The following is a 13160-nucleotide window of genomic DNA, read 5'->3' as shown; positions in this document are numbered from 1 at the left end:
ATATGGGTCTATTAAGACAAAAATCATTGTCAGAATATTGTCAACGGGAGCTAGTAAGTCAATAGCGGTGATAACGTTTGCTGCATGTTTTTTTTGCTGTCCACAATGATATTTTTTCCTGTATTCACCAGAGCCTGCTGATAATTGGTCAATACAGCTCGGACTAGAAACCAACAACAAAGAGAAACCAGAACACTTTCCATGCTGCTAATCCAAACCCCTGAGAACAGATTCTACATGAAGATGTGGAATAAATCGAGATTAGAATCACAAAGACGTTGTGTAGATAATACAACACTGGAATATTCTTCTCTTCATAATTTATTTAGAAAACATTGATTTAAGAAAAGCACTTCTGGGATTTGACCCAAGGATTTCCTGTTTAAAAGACAAACACTATAATCAACTAAGCCACAACATCATGAGAAGCTCATTTAAATGTTATGGTTTAAATCTCATGAACAAAAAGAAGATGAAAGAAGTCAACTGAATCAGCTCAACACAAGTCATTGGCCTTTAAAACATTGTCGTAGTTTGCTGGGGGCTCTCCTGCAGCCTTCCTGAAAACAGACTACAAATACGTTCTACATCACAAAACAGTAACAGCTGGGCTAACAGGGTTATTTTAGTAAAATATTGGATAAAATGAAAACACGTGTGTACACTTGAACAGCAGTTGGCTTAAAATACAGACGTGGAGCTCCAATGCAAACAGTACCAACATTAGTATGCTAATGCAGTAATTAGAAAGGTGTCCTCACTCAGTGGCAACACCCAATCAGAACTGCAAACACAATGCATCCAACACACATTCAGCAAGAGTCCAGATAGTCTTACCTGTGCGTAGTCCCTCTCCAGCTGTCCCTTCTTCAGACTGTAGCTCCTACACACACAGAATGACACAGGTTAGATAATGTGCCTGAACATTTCATGTTTTATTAACATTTTTAAAAAGCTGACATGTCACTTATATTTTTCAAATAACATGAATATATGAATGTATAGGCCTGATATTTTCAATTAAATGTTGTGTATTGTAACATTTAACAGCCATGTTTGGTCTTTTCAAACAGCTCTGCACAAGCAAAATTACTTGTTTTATTATCTTTATTTTGGACAGTTCTGGTTACCAAAAAAGCCTTTCAAAATGTGCACAAACCCCTTCATGCTTTTCCCATTCTGGTAGCAGAGACAGTCAAAGCTCTTATCACTACTGAGGAATGTGCAGAATGAAAAACACAACACTAGGTGAACGATCACACAGAACGATAAAGACACACTGTTTGCAGAGTGAATGAAGCAACATGACTGCTGGAGATGACCTCATTATGGGGCCAACACTTTTTTACTGGCTTTCTTTCTAAGTTTAAGAATCATAATCAGCTGTAAACCATTCGAAGGGAAGGGTGGTCAACCACACTTACCAGTAGTTTGTTGTTGTAAACGACTCCTTCAAAAGCAGACTAATACTGTCTAATTTTATTCATTTATAAAATAAAATAAATGCCACCACATCCCAGTTCAAGCTAACTCTTTGAATCATGGGAGATGTACTGGACAAGACGGCTGTCTTCAATGACTTCAATGAATTATAAAGAGTTTTAAAATGTGAATGTCTAATTCTGCTGGGTGACTTCTTAAAATATGTTATGGATGTCCTTGAGTGCTGTATGCCTCTTCTCAGTCTTAGATCTTAATAGAAATACAATTACCCAAAGATTCATGGAGACAAAGAGGTTCACATGATTTTTGGCATTAAATCACCTCAAGCTTACTGCCATTCAGCCACATGTAAATCTCCCTTTAATCTTACAGGTTCAGTTTTTTAGGCAACAGAGGAGGTACTGCAAGGTTTTAAACTCTGCATCTCTTGTTAAGTAAAAACATACAAAACCCTGGTAAGTAAGAATGCCCTATCGTTGACATTTCACAATCTTTATCTTACCAAAAACAGATATTAATCCCCATAAACAGCATCTATGCTATCAAGGACTTGAACAATTAAGCTTGATGTCCTTCTGAAAATAAATCAAGCTTGATTTGTAGATACAAGAGACTCAGATCTAGATTGTGGAGCGCACAACATGACAAAGTATTAGGAACATATATCTTGAATTCTTGTTTTTGTTGGTTGTCAGTTACAAAACGAAACCAAAATACAATATATCATCATATTAAAGCAATTACAAAAAATTATCCTGAGGCAAAAATGAACCATTTTCTCACTCACTGAATCAAAAAATCTATTAGTAGAGAAGAGTATTTCTTTATGTGGTTGCTGATTTAACACGTCTTAAAGAATTTAACAGCTTCCCTCTGGCAGTTTCAGAACTGCAATTTTACGAACATTAGAGAACACAAAATATAAGCAGCCCCCGGACAAACTCCACGTGTATAAAAAGAAAAAACATGTTTGTTTTTGTGTTTAATTTTATTGTAGGTTCCACTGAAGTGGATGCAGTCTGGGAAAAACTCTAGGGGATACTTAACAGCTACAAAAGAACAAGAACATACAAGGGCAACACATAGCAAGGAAGACAAATCTTTTGTATGCATAGACGTCATAATATCTGCATATCTCTCTGTGCCAAAGGCATGTCTGTGTAGTTTCTCAATCATCCAGGTCATGGTAAATGTAAAGCGTGATTCAAAGGGCAAGTGGACTTGGTTGAAGATCTTGAAGACGTTTCACCTCTCCTCTGAAAGGCTTCTTCAGCTCTAAACTAACTGGTGGACAGTAAAACCATCTGGATGGTTTAGACCAGTGGTTCTCAACTGGTGGGATCGGGACCCAGTAGTGGGTCGTGGAGCCATTTTCAGTGGGTCGCGAATGTGTGCCTGGAAATAACTTGTATCAAAAGGTCTGTAAAGCGCTTTTTGAATGTGTTTGTTTTGTTTAGTTTCTTGCTTCAGAGACATGTTTTGTAACAGTAAATAAATCTGATTGGTCGAAAAATACCAAAATTTGGGGAGCGTTTTTTAACATAGGAGTTGGAGGTGGGTCCTCTTGAGGCCAGACAAGTTGAGAACCACTGGTTTAGAGTAAAGATCAAGGATGACTAAACAACCACGACACAAACACATGGCACAGCATAGGAGAGCCATCTCTTCAAGACAGGATTCTGCTGTTTACATCTGAATCTTTGAAGATGACAAGGTACACATCCCGGCCATTGGTTTGAAAGGGGTGTTATAGACGCTATGTGAAGGTGGAAAAACCATCCTTTAACCAAAATGGATGTTTGAGACACCATCTTTCACCGACCTACAATGCTGTTTTGAATTATCTCTCAAAACAAGTGAAGGCCCAGTCCAACCTTGGAAACCATGTGACCCCAACGACACACAGACGACCGGGAGGGTTAACAACTCTAGGCGAAACTAGGTCAACGACTCAGGTAACGACTCTCCTGTGAGTAATCCTGGACGATTAGCATTCTAATGATTTTCAAGCTCCGTCCACCAATTTAGAACAAAAAAAAGCCTTTCAGAGGAGACGTGAAACGTCTTCAAGATCTACAACCAGTCCAGTTGCCTTTCGATCAAGATTCACATTTTCCACAGGCATCATGTTGTGTTTAGCATGCTGTGTCCCTTTGTATTCTAAACAGAATCTGCTTTAGATTCCTGGGTGTAAACATTGAAATGGACGTGATAGACTCTTACTGACTAAACCAGTCTTTCTGCACAGATATAAACCTGCAATACTTCAAGCTGTCAATGATTTACTGCAGAAGACAGGAGCACGTGTTTAGTGCTTAACTCCACCCCTGTGCATGCCAGCTGAAACATTACATGCTGCCTCTGCTTATAGCTCAGACGACTCCACCCCCACCCTTCAGCACTGAGTCTGCAGTCTAGACCTCACATGCTCACATTGCATTGCACGCCTCGTTGGCGCAGTAGGCAGCGCGTCAGTCTCATAATCTGAAGGTCGTGAGTTCGAGCCTCACACGGGGCATGGTGTTTTGAAATTCTCACAATGCTGATAACACACCTTGGATAACAACTCAACTGAAGCCGAACTAAATGCTTGCTATGCTAAATGATCAATTTGTAATGTAAATACGCAACAGTACCACTCAGAACAGTTCTATATAATCTTAAAATGTGGTTGGTCTTGCACATCAAAATGAGCCGATTAAAGACATGCACTAAAAAAGCACAACTTCATGATCAGAAGTCAGTGTGCATGGGAAAGTGTCGCTTAATTCAAGTTATTAAAGTACTCCCTCTGTTTGTTGTTGTTCAGATAAATGTGCTCAGTTCCAAACTAAATTAGGTTGACATTGACAGCTGTTTAATTCATTATTTCAGCATCAGTATACTGCAATACAAAGCAAGTACAAATACAGTGTGTGCAACAAAATAATCTACTGGACAGTGTTCATTTTAAACAAACATTTGTCATCTACTGCACCCTTTTCCGCTTACTATATGGTAGGGTTGGTTAAAAATATCGACTCATCAATGCATTGCAATTATTATTTTCCCAATTCAATATCGATTCAGGGAAATCCTGAGATTGATTTTTTTCATTTAATGACACCCCTCTCCACTGTGGGTGCTGTGAATTCAGGTCAGGCACAATTGTGCACTTTAGATCACACTGTACTTGAACGCTTTATTCTTTGTCAATTAAAGAATAATTATATGATAAAATACACTTTTGAGTCAGTTTGTTCTTAACCCATACAAACAATGCACACATAACTATTTAACAAGAAGATACTGTGATGAGTTATTTGGGTATTCCTGTCATATATGTGAATTTTTAAATCGATATCGAATCGAATCGGGACCCAAAGAATTGAAATCGAATTGTATTGTGAGGTTGTGGACAATACCCAGCTCTACTATATGGCATATTTCAACCATAATCCTCATTCATGAACCACCAATGTCCAATGAAAATAAGCTCTGTGGCAAAACAAGCCTATAATACTTACATATTTTGTTCATCAAGATAATCTTTACAAATGAACACTACCTTTATCATTTCTGAAGCGTAAATGCAATCGGCAAAATTAAAATGCTAATGTTTGGCCGTTAATTTAACTACACCATGGTGGCCTAGCTTCAGATTCACCACAACTAAGCTAACTAATACGTTTTCATGTTCGGTGTGATGACATTTAAATTTTACAAACTCTGTAGTCTTAGCCAGGTGTTAGCGAGCGCCTTTTGTAAGACATGAAAAAGCTTCAAAATTCAAAAGTGGGGCACTTCCAGATGACTTTTATGTCGTTGAAAAAGAACCTTAAAAACACTTTAGCTTCTGATTACCAAATACCTTATTTCAGGCATCTAATGGAAAACTAATTTAATAATCCCATGGACATCGAGACAGTGTCATGACACCCTTTCAATGCTGCATAACTTCTATGAACAACAACCTACCAATGAAAAGGCACTGCTGGGATTTGAACCCAGGATCTCCTGTTTACTAGACAGGCGCTTTAACCAACTAAGCCACAGCGCCATACTGCTTAGCAAATTGGGAATTCTGGGAAGTTAGCCTGACATAATTCACAAGGGGGGCACTTCAAAATGTCTTTTATGTCATGGCAAAAATGTTCAAATATCTTCATCTTGTGTTTACCAAAGACCTTATTTCAGGCATGTAACCAAAAACTAATTAAAAATTCCCATGGACATAAAGACCATGGAACCAGAAGTGCTAGAATGCTAATTCATTTCAGGGTTTTAGGGGTGCACTCACACTAGGCAATCTGACCCAGCCTAAGCACGCTTCACCCTGAAAGTCAAATTCATTTGACTAGTGAGAGTGCTCTGATCCACACTTCCTTGGCCCTGGCACGCTTGGAAGAGGTGTGCTTAGGCATGGTACAGTTCATGCACAAGCACAAATCCTAGAGTGTCATGGCAGTATCTGACTAAAATCATTAAAATAGGCCACAAAGTTAGTAAAGTAGCTATCATGTTCTCTGTGATCTCCGATGTGAGGACTTCACTGTGCTTCCCTTCCAGTTTTTTTATTTACAAGTCCATCTCACTTGTAAACTAAGCACGCTTCATAATTACGTAAAGCCACGCATGTGTTGTATTACAACGTTATGTACAAACGCTAAGGCCCGGTCGAACCTGGAGCGGTGTGGGTGCAGGCCAGCAGGGGGAGGGTGTGAGTGTGCCCTTGGGACTCATTACTGTGGTACTCTTTTAATGCTGTATGACTTCTGAGTACGACACACTACCTACCAATGAAAAGGCACTGCTGGGATTTGAACCCAGGATCTCCTGTTTACTAGACAGGCGCTTTAACCAACTAAGCCACAGCGCCACAATCTTAATCCAATTAGAGGGAGTTAGAATGATGAATTCTGGGGATTAGGAGTTGCAAAATTCACAAACAGGGCACTTCCAGATGTCTTTTAAGACGTGGAAAAAATGTTAAAATCTATTTAGCTTGTGTTTACCACAGACCTTGTTCAGGCATCTATTCGAAAACTCGTTAAAAATTCCCATGGACATCAAGACGATGGGACCAGAAGTACTGAAATGTAAATTGACGTCTAGGTTTTAGGACTCATACTGTGGCATCCTTTTAGCGCTGTACAGGTTCTGAGAAAGATACACTACCTAACCAATGAAAAGGCACTGCTGGGATTTGAACCCAGGATCTCCTGTTTACTAGACAGGCGCTTTAACCAACTAAGCCACAGCGCCACAACTTCCAGCCAATTAGAGGGAGTTAGAATTTTGAATTCTGGGAATTTGGAGTCTCAAAATTCACAAATCAGGCACTTCCAGATGTCTTTGAAGACGTAGAAAAAATGTTAAAATCTCTTGTCTCTTGTTGAGCTTGTGTTTACCAAATACCTTGTTTCAGGTATCTATGAAAACTCATCATAAAGTCACATGGACATCAAGACAATGGACTATAAGTGCTGAAATGCAAATTAATGTCTAGGTTTTAGGACTCATTACGATGTCACCCTTTTAAATTGGTAACACTTCTGACAACATACTACCTACCTATTAAAAGGCACTGTTGGGATTTGAACACAGACTCTCCTGTTTACCAACTAAGCCACAGCGCCATACAATAAGTGGGATTTTGAATTATGAATTATGGGAAATTAGAACACCAACTCAGCCCATAGCTGTGGCAGTTGCTTCTGATGGGCCTCAAATTCAAACAGACAGACAGAATGAAAGATGACTATTTGCCCAGATTCAGGTTAGACCAATATATGAACAAGTGATTACTGACGACAGAGCACCAATGTAGCAAACAACAGCATGGATGCAAAGGGCGTAGGGACGTTCTCAGTATCAAATAATTTGAGAATAGATTGAGAGTAGCTGACGTTACATACACATTTTAAGTGTTAGATATCATTATTTCCTGGTCACGGCTGACATGGTGGATGCATGTGTAATAGACTTGTTCTGTGATTGTTATGCTACCTCCTTAGACAGGAAAAAACAAAGTAGGAAGGAAAAGTGTAGTAAAATTTGATTTAAAGTCCAGTTCAAGTGTGGTTAGTTATGACGTAAAAGGTATTAATCACCCTATAGAAAGGAAAACGATTTTTGGGACAACTGAAAATATTTAGGAGCTAAATAGCAGTATTACAGGAAACCCACCTGAGTGATACTGAACAAAATAAATGAAAAGGGGAATGGGTATAGCAACTGTTTTACATATTTTGTCCAGATAGCAGAAAGAGAGGAGTGTCACTGTGTCAGTTTTAATTAATTGGTCTGTCAGTTTTTTGGTTCAGGAGGAGGTGAGGGACAAACAAGCATATGTTGCAGTACAAGGACAACATAGGTAACACTGCATCTAAGACAACTGTATATGGACAGCCAATCAGCTGCTAGAAATATCTAACTACCACACTGTGTATGTTGGTGTGGAATGTGTATTTCTTTGGACACAACGACAATATTCAAAGAGCAGTCCTTTTGGGTTCAGTCTTGAAGTGTGATTGGCTTTAAGTGTGTATAATATCAGACACTCTGATTTCTAGCCCTCTCTTTCTCCACAAGCCTTTCTCATGCCTCATCTTTCTCTTCCCACCAATCCACATGCCCATCATGTGTGTGTATGTGTGTGTGTGTGTGTGTGTGTGTGTGTGTGTGTGTGTGTGTGTGTGTGTGTGTGTGTGTGTGTGTGTGTGTGTGTGTGTGTGTTTGTGTGTGTGGTGAATGAGACAGAAAGCAGCATCAGCATCAGGCTATGCTCAAAGAGGATTGGGAGACAGAAATGCCTATGAGTGTGTGTCTGACGGGAAATACTTAAGTGCTTGAGAGTCTGGACACTAGTGTATGTGTGTGTGTGTGTGTGTGTGTGTGTGTGTGTGTGTGTGTGTGTGTGTGTGTGTGTGTGTGTGTGTGTGTGTGTGTGTGTCACAGAGAGGGAATGATCAAACGTGGGAAAACAGCTGAGATCAATGGTTTACAGGACACAGGCTGAGATCAGTGACAACAGGATAAGCAACATGAGTCACAGACAGAGACAGAGGAGCAGGAGGGTGGTCATGTTTTCACACTGTGTGATCTCTACATGACATAATAGAGCAGATTCGCCTATATTGTCAACACCAAGAACAAGCATTTTATAATATTCATTACTTGGAAGAATCTCAGAAATGTGAAAATATTTTAAATGTATTCCTCTCAGTGTGTCATCATTGCTTGCTTTTGTTCTGAACTGTTTAAGAAATCCCTCTGAAGACACTTTGACATCCCTCTCAAATCTGATATCCAATGAAAGTTTGTGTGTTTTTGAACACTTGAATCTGTCTCATCAAATGTCTTCTCTGACTGATGCTTATTGCACTATCATGATTAATTAATTAGAGGACATTTTATTTAGTGTCATTGCTCTGAACAGCACTTAATACAGCACAGTTATTGAAGCACCTGTGAGGAGTTTTTTTGCTGGTTATGAAACAAACTTTAAGTAATACTGATCTCTTTGGAAGCAAAAGAGACTATCAGCAACAACAATTATTGCTAATGTTTCTTAATTCCTGCATACCCATGGCAGGTTAGGTTTCAGATGAAATGATAAACTGCATGATGCAAAACAACCTTTGTCAAACATTTTCCACAGCAAAGATAATTACTTACTTTTGTAAGAAATCAAAACATCATGTTAGCACATCAGAGACAAACGGTACAACTTAGTTCACGAGGGGTCATTAAAAACAAACCAAAAGTTCTTGACAGGAGCTTTCAATCTATAGTGCTTGAACAAAACTCCGGTGACAGACAAAAAGCCGAATATTTCACTCTGACTTGGACTTTTTCCTCCCACGCCTCCAGGTAAATTTTTCTGCACAAGGTCAGGGGTGAGCTGATGTTTGAACGCAGCAGGAAATATTCAGGAAAACTCACCGCAAGCATGCAGGAGGGGGTGATGACTTTTATATCCCGGAACCGACGCACAACCATAGACTGTATGCACACGACTGGTGCAATCTCTACGCACGTAATGAAACTGCTTTATTATATTTTCTGATCGCCAGTATGTTCGTCTCAGATATTGTGTTAGTATTGGGATTGTGTTGAGTTACAGGTTGGATTGATATGAACACAAAGATTCTGATAGCGTCATGTAGTGGACTTTGTTGCTTCATCCCCACTTCCACTTCATTCTTTTTGCATCACATCCTGCCTTGAAGACACTCCCCCTCTCCCTCCCGTACAACAGGGATATAGACTCCCGCTGTGAGGTGCATGTGTGAACATCCAACTCAGGAATATTTCAGAGGCAGTCTACCTGACATTTTCTAGAAATGTTCAGGAATGCGTATGTGAAAAGACTCGTGTTACTTGACTTAGTGCTGGGTGTTTTTGATGTTCCACTACTCAAACCAACACATTTTTACCCCCAACTCATCAAGTAGGGCAGCTTGGTCTGTGGCCCTAAGCTTCTATATAACGATCAGCGTACCCCTGTAGTGTCAGTTTGGCATGTGCAGGGATCTGTGGGCAAGTTAGCAATAATAAATGTGTAACATCTGGCCGGACCTTCAAAATAAAGTTGTTTAGAAAGCAATGATGAATTTGAAAACTACGGCTTGACTCTTGAATCAAACTTGCTTGGAAATATTTCCTACTTCATTACTTTTAGACATGCAGAAATCATACAACAGACACTGCGAAAACAGTTGCAGATTTTTATAAAATACCAAAACAACTTGGTAAGATTTAGGGGCAGAGATCACAGTGTGGGTTTAATTGCTTCCTAAAGGCAGAAATGAGCAGACTGTCTCTTAGCTATCTGATAAGAATGAGACGCATATCTAAATATGTTTTCCTTTTAAATCAAATACAGAAAGGTTCAGTACATTAAGATCAGAGATCACCTTTGCCTCATCTGAAGAAAGACTTTTACCACTATTGCCAGTGACCCTCCTGTGATTTTGAATAACCGCAGAGGTTGTCTGTGCTGTCATTTCCCAAATACATGTCTGTCTAATTATATTAGGTGGGTGTGAATCAGCATTGCATTCATTTGGGGCCTTTTCCCAAATGGGTCCTTTATTTTCTGTTCTGCCTCTCCCTAAATTATGGAGGCTGCAGCAAAAAGCATTAATGAGGACTCTGATAGCATTTTGAGTTCAAACTGAGGATACTAATCTAGCTACTCAGCATGGAGACCCATTAGGTTTTAATGATATCTGCAGATAATTCCTAGGATTTGCTAAATAAATTTGAGTGAAACACAGATTTAATTTATCCCATGCAAATGTGCAGCACAAAGCAAAGTCATTTTGGGAGGGGTAGAGGGGGATTAATTTCCTTACTCACATCAGGGCCTCAGTTCTACAGTCAGTAGTCTAGTGTCCACAAAATCTGGCACTTTGTATCTTTGTCTCCTCACTACTGCTTTCTACCAACTAATAATGCTCTTTGTAGCTTCTCCTTCATAGGGCACTCCATCTCGAGTATTATTGATATAAATGTTTTTTGCATTTGACACAAGTTCCCTTATGGTAAAACAAAACAGTCTTCACAGCCCACTGCCATGCTATGTACTGCAAGTAAGACGAGTTTGTACAGCATGTCATGTCCTTTGCAAAAAGGAGGGCATTGTGCCACTATAGGGTAATGCTAAGTAGTTCAATCTTATTAAATGCTCCATCTCTACAGATCAAACCAGCATAAATCAACATAACTTAAGGATACAATTATTAATTGAAGCTCCATTTTTAAGATAGATTATGTTTTTATTGGGCAAAAAATGAGACTTGCATGTTTTAATGGTTTGCATTGGTTTATGTGCATGTGTGTTTTTGTGCAGTTGAGGCAGACATGGGGGATTTAGTTGGATTGAGGACACCAAGTTGACTCCCTGACTCCACCAACTTGTCATCGTTTTCTCCTCTCTCTCTTCCTCTTATCCTCTCTCCTAGTGCGGCTAAAATTGAGTTGCAGTGGATTAAAACACTGCCCTTTCTGTTTCTTTCTGTTTCTTCCCTTTTCTTTTCTTTCTTTTCATTCTTAGTTCGTTACCTTTTCCCTTAAATCAATAAAAATCAGTTATCAAATCGACTGAATATGCTATAGCTAGGGACTCATGTGCATGTTTGAGTGTGAGTTGATTAAAGCCAGCCTGTGGATTAATTAGGGTAAATAACCTCAAAGCAGATTTGGGGATTTAAGAGTTAAAATCGACTGTAGGCTTTACACTGGAAAATGTGTCTTCCCCAGTGTATGTGTTTCAATCATATGGGCACACTTGCTTGTCCCATATGGTCTCCAGCTATTTAAAAAAATATATTTTTGGAGGTTATTGATGTAGCATGACATTGTTCCCTTAACCAAAGACAAGCCATGTCACCTACATAGTCTGGATAAACAAGATCTGAGACAAAATAAATTCCCAGATCCCTTAAAAGTGTGCGTGTGTGCGTGCGTGTGTGCGTGTGTGTGTGTGTGTGTGTGTGTGTGTGTGTGTGTGTGTGCGTGTGTGTGTGCATGTGTGCGTGCCAATGCCAATGCCCCAGTGTTAACAAACTGGCTACCTTCCTGCTGTGCTTCTTTCACTGACTGTTCGAGTCAGTAGTCTGACCCTGGGCTTGGGGACAGGTCAATAATGGCTTCTTCCTGTGGAAATCCCTGCTGCATTATTAATAAAACAGTCTGAACACTTAGGGACGCATTTGCTGCAATAGAGCCTTTGCTGATTCCATATCACTTTTAGCATTAGTAAAAATGCCTTCTAGATGTTATCTCTGCCCACAGACACAAAAATATTGAGTTTAAAATGATGTAAAGCAAAGAAAAGTCTTTATGTAACTGTCTTAAACCAGGGATTATTTAGAAAATTGCTGTTCTATCTCTGTTGATTGCTAAATCAATTTATCGACCTTACCCCTGTTTACTTCTCATGTCGGGTACATATAAACAGATTTTGCCCATGGAATAAATCAGTCATTTATTGGTAAAGACAGCTGACAGTTTGGTCAGCTGCTGCCTTGTTGTACCTCAGACACGTCTGTTTTAAACAGCTGCTCCTGACAACAGTAACAGAGAGTCAAAGTAAGGCTGTATTGAACGGCCGTCTATTTTCTGATGTGGATTTCAGAAGACCTTAACTTTCTTCATCCTGATCTTTTATGACAATTTTGCAAAAACACCAATCACTTTCTCAGCCCGTTGCTCAAGCACATGTTGACAGAGGAGAAACTGCAGGGGTTTGGGTCCAAGTCTCCTCATTGAATGGCAGTTTACCTAACCATTGCAAACCCTGCTGCTCCTGACTTTGAGAAAGGTCTGCATGGGGGCATCTTTTAACCATAAGGATGACAAAGCCAATTTGAAGATATTTACCCTGTGGCACGTAGCACCACCCCTCACTGACAGGAACAACCAACACATTTTTGGTTGCATATGCTAAACTGGCTCTCCCACTCTCAGATCAGGGCTTTGTTCCCTCTCCATAACCCAGCAGCAACAAGACAATCTGTTCTCAAACCGCTGGAGCTGCCCCCAAGAAGTGGAAGTGGGAGAAGAAGAGAGAGATGTCTCAGAAAGAGGAGAAGTGTGAAAATCAGAACTGCAGGGAAAGACAGGAACATAGGCGGAGAAGCAGAGAGTATTAGAGAGAGTTTGCTGTCATAAATAATCAATGCTTAGTCAACACGGAGAATGAGAGCGTGTGAAGGAAGGAACCAGGG

At 39.7% G+C, this 13160-nt stretch overlaps 1 protein-coding gene and 4 non-coding genes across 7 annotated transcripts in view; 1 reads left to right on the top strand and 4 right to left on the bottom strand.

The window, feature by feature from the left end:
• Positions 1-13160, bottom strand: part of LOC132980338 (F-BAR and double SH3 domains protein 2-like) — a 61227-nt gene that overhangs the window by 42658 nt on the left and 5409 nt on the right. For all 3 annotated transcript variants that reach the window (XM_061046414.1, XM_061046415.1, XM_061046416.1), the window contains exon 3: positions 838-883. In XM_061046414.1, coding sequence (XP_060902397.1) covers positions 838-883 — 46 coding nt within the window. The remainder of the gene's footprint in view (positions 1-837; positions 884-13160) is intronic.
• trnam-cau (transfer RNA methionine (anticodon CAU)) lies at positions 3889-3961 on the top strand. Its single transcript has one exon. It is a non-coding gene; the product is annotated as a tRNA-Met (tRNA).
• trnat-agu (transfer RNA threonine (anticodon AGU)) lies at positions 5409-5482 on the bottom strand. Its single transcript has one exon. It is a non-coding gene; the product is annotated as a tRNA-Thr (tRNA).
• trnat-agu (transfer RNA threonine (anticodon AGU)) lies at positions 6228-6301 on the bottom strand. The gene has a single exon. It is a non-coding gene; the product is annotated as a tRNA-Thr (tRNA).
• On the bottom strand, positions 6614-6687 carry trnat-agu (transfer RNA threonine (anticodon AGU)). The gene has a single exon. It is a non-coding gene; the product is annotated as a tRNA-Thr (tRNA).

Source organism: Labrus mixtus, chromosome 9 (genome assembly GCF_963584025.1).
Source record: "Labrus mixtus chromosome 9, fLabMix1.1, whole genome shotgun sequence".
NCBI classification, from domain to species: domain Eukaryota; kingdom Metazoa; phylum Chordata; class Actinopteri; order Labriformes; family Labridae; genus Labrus; species Labrus mixtus.
Note: the sequence above shows the minus strand (reverse complement) of the source record. Positions and strands in the feature narration are given on the sequence as shown.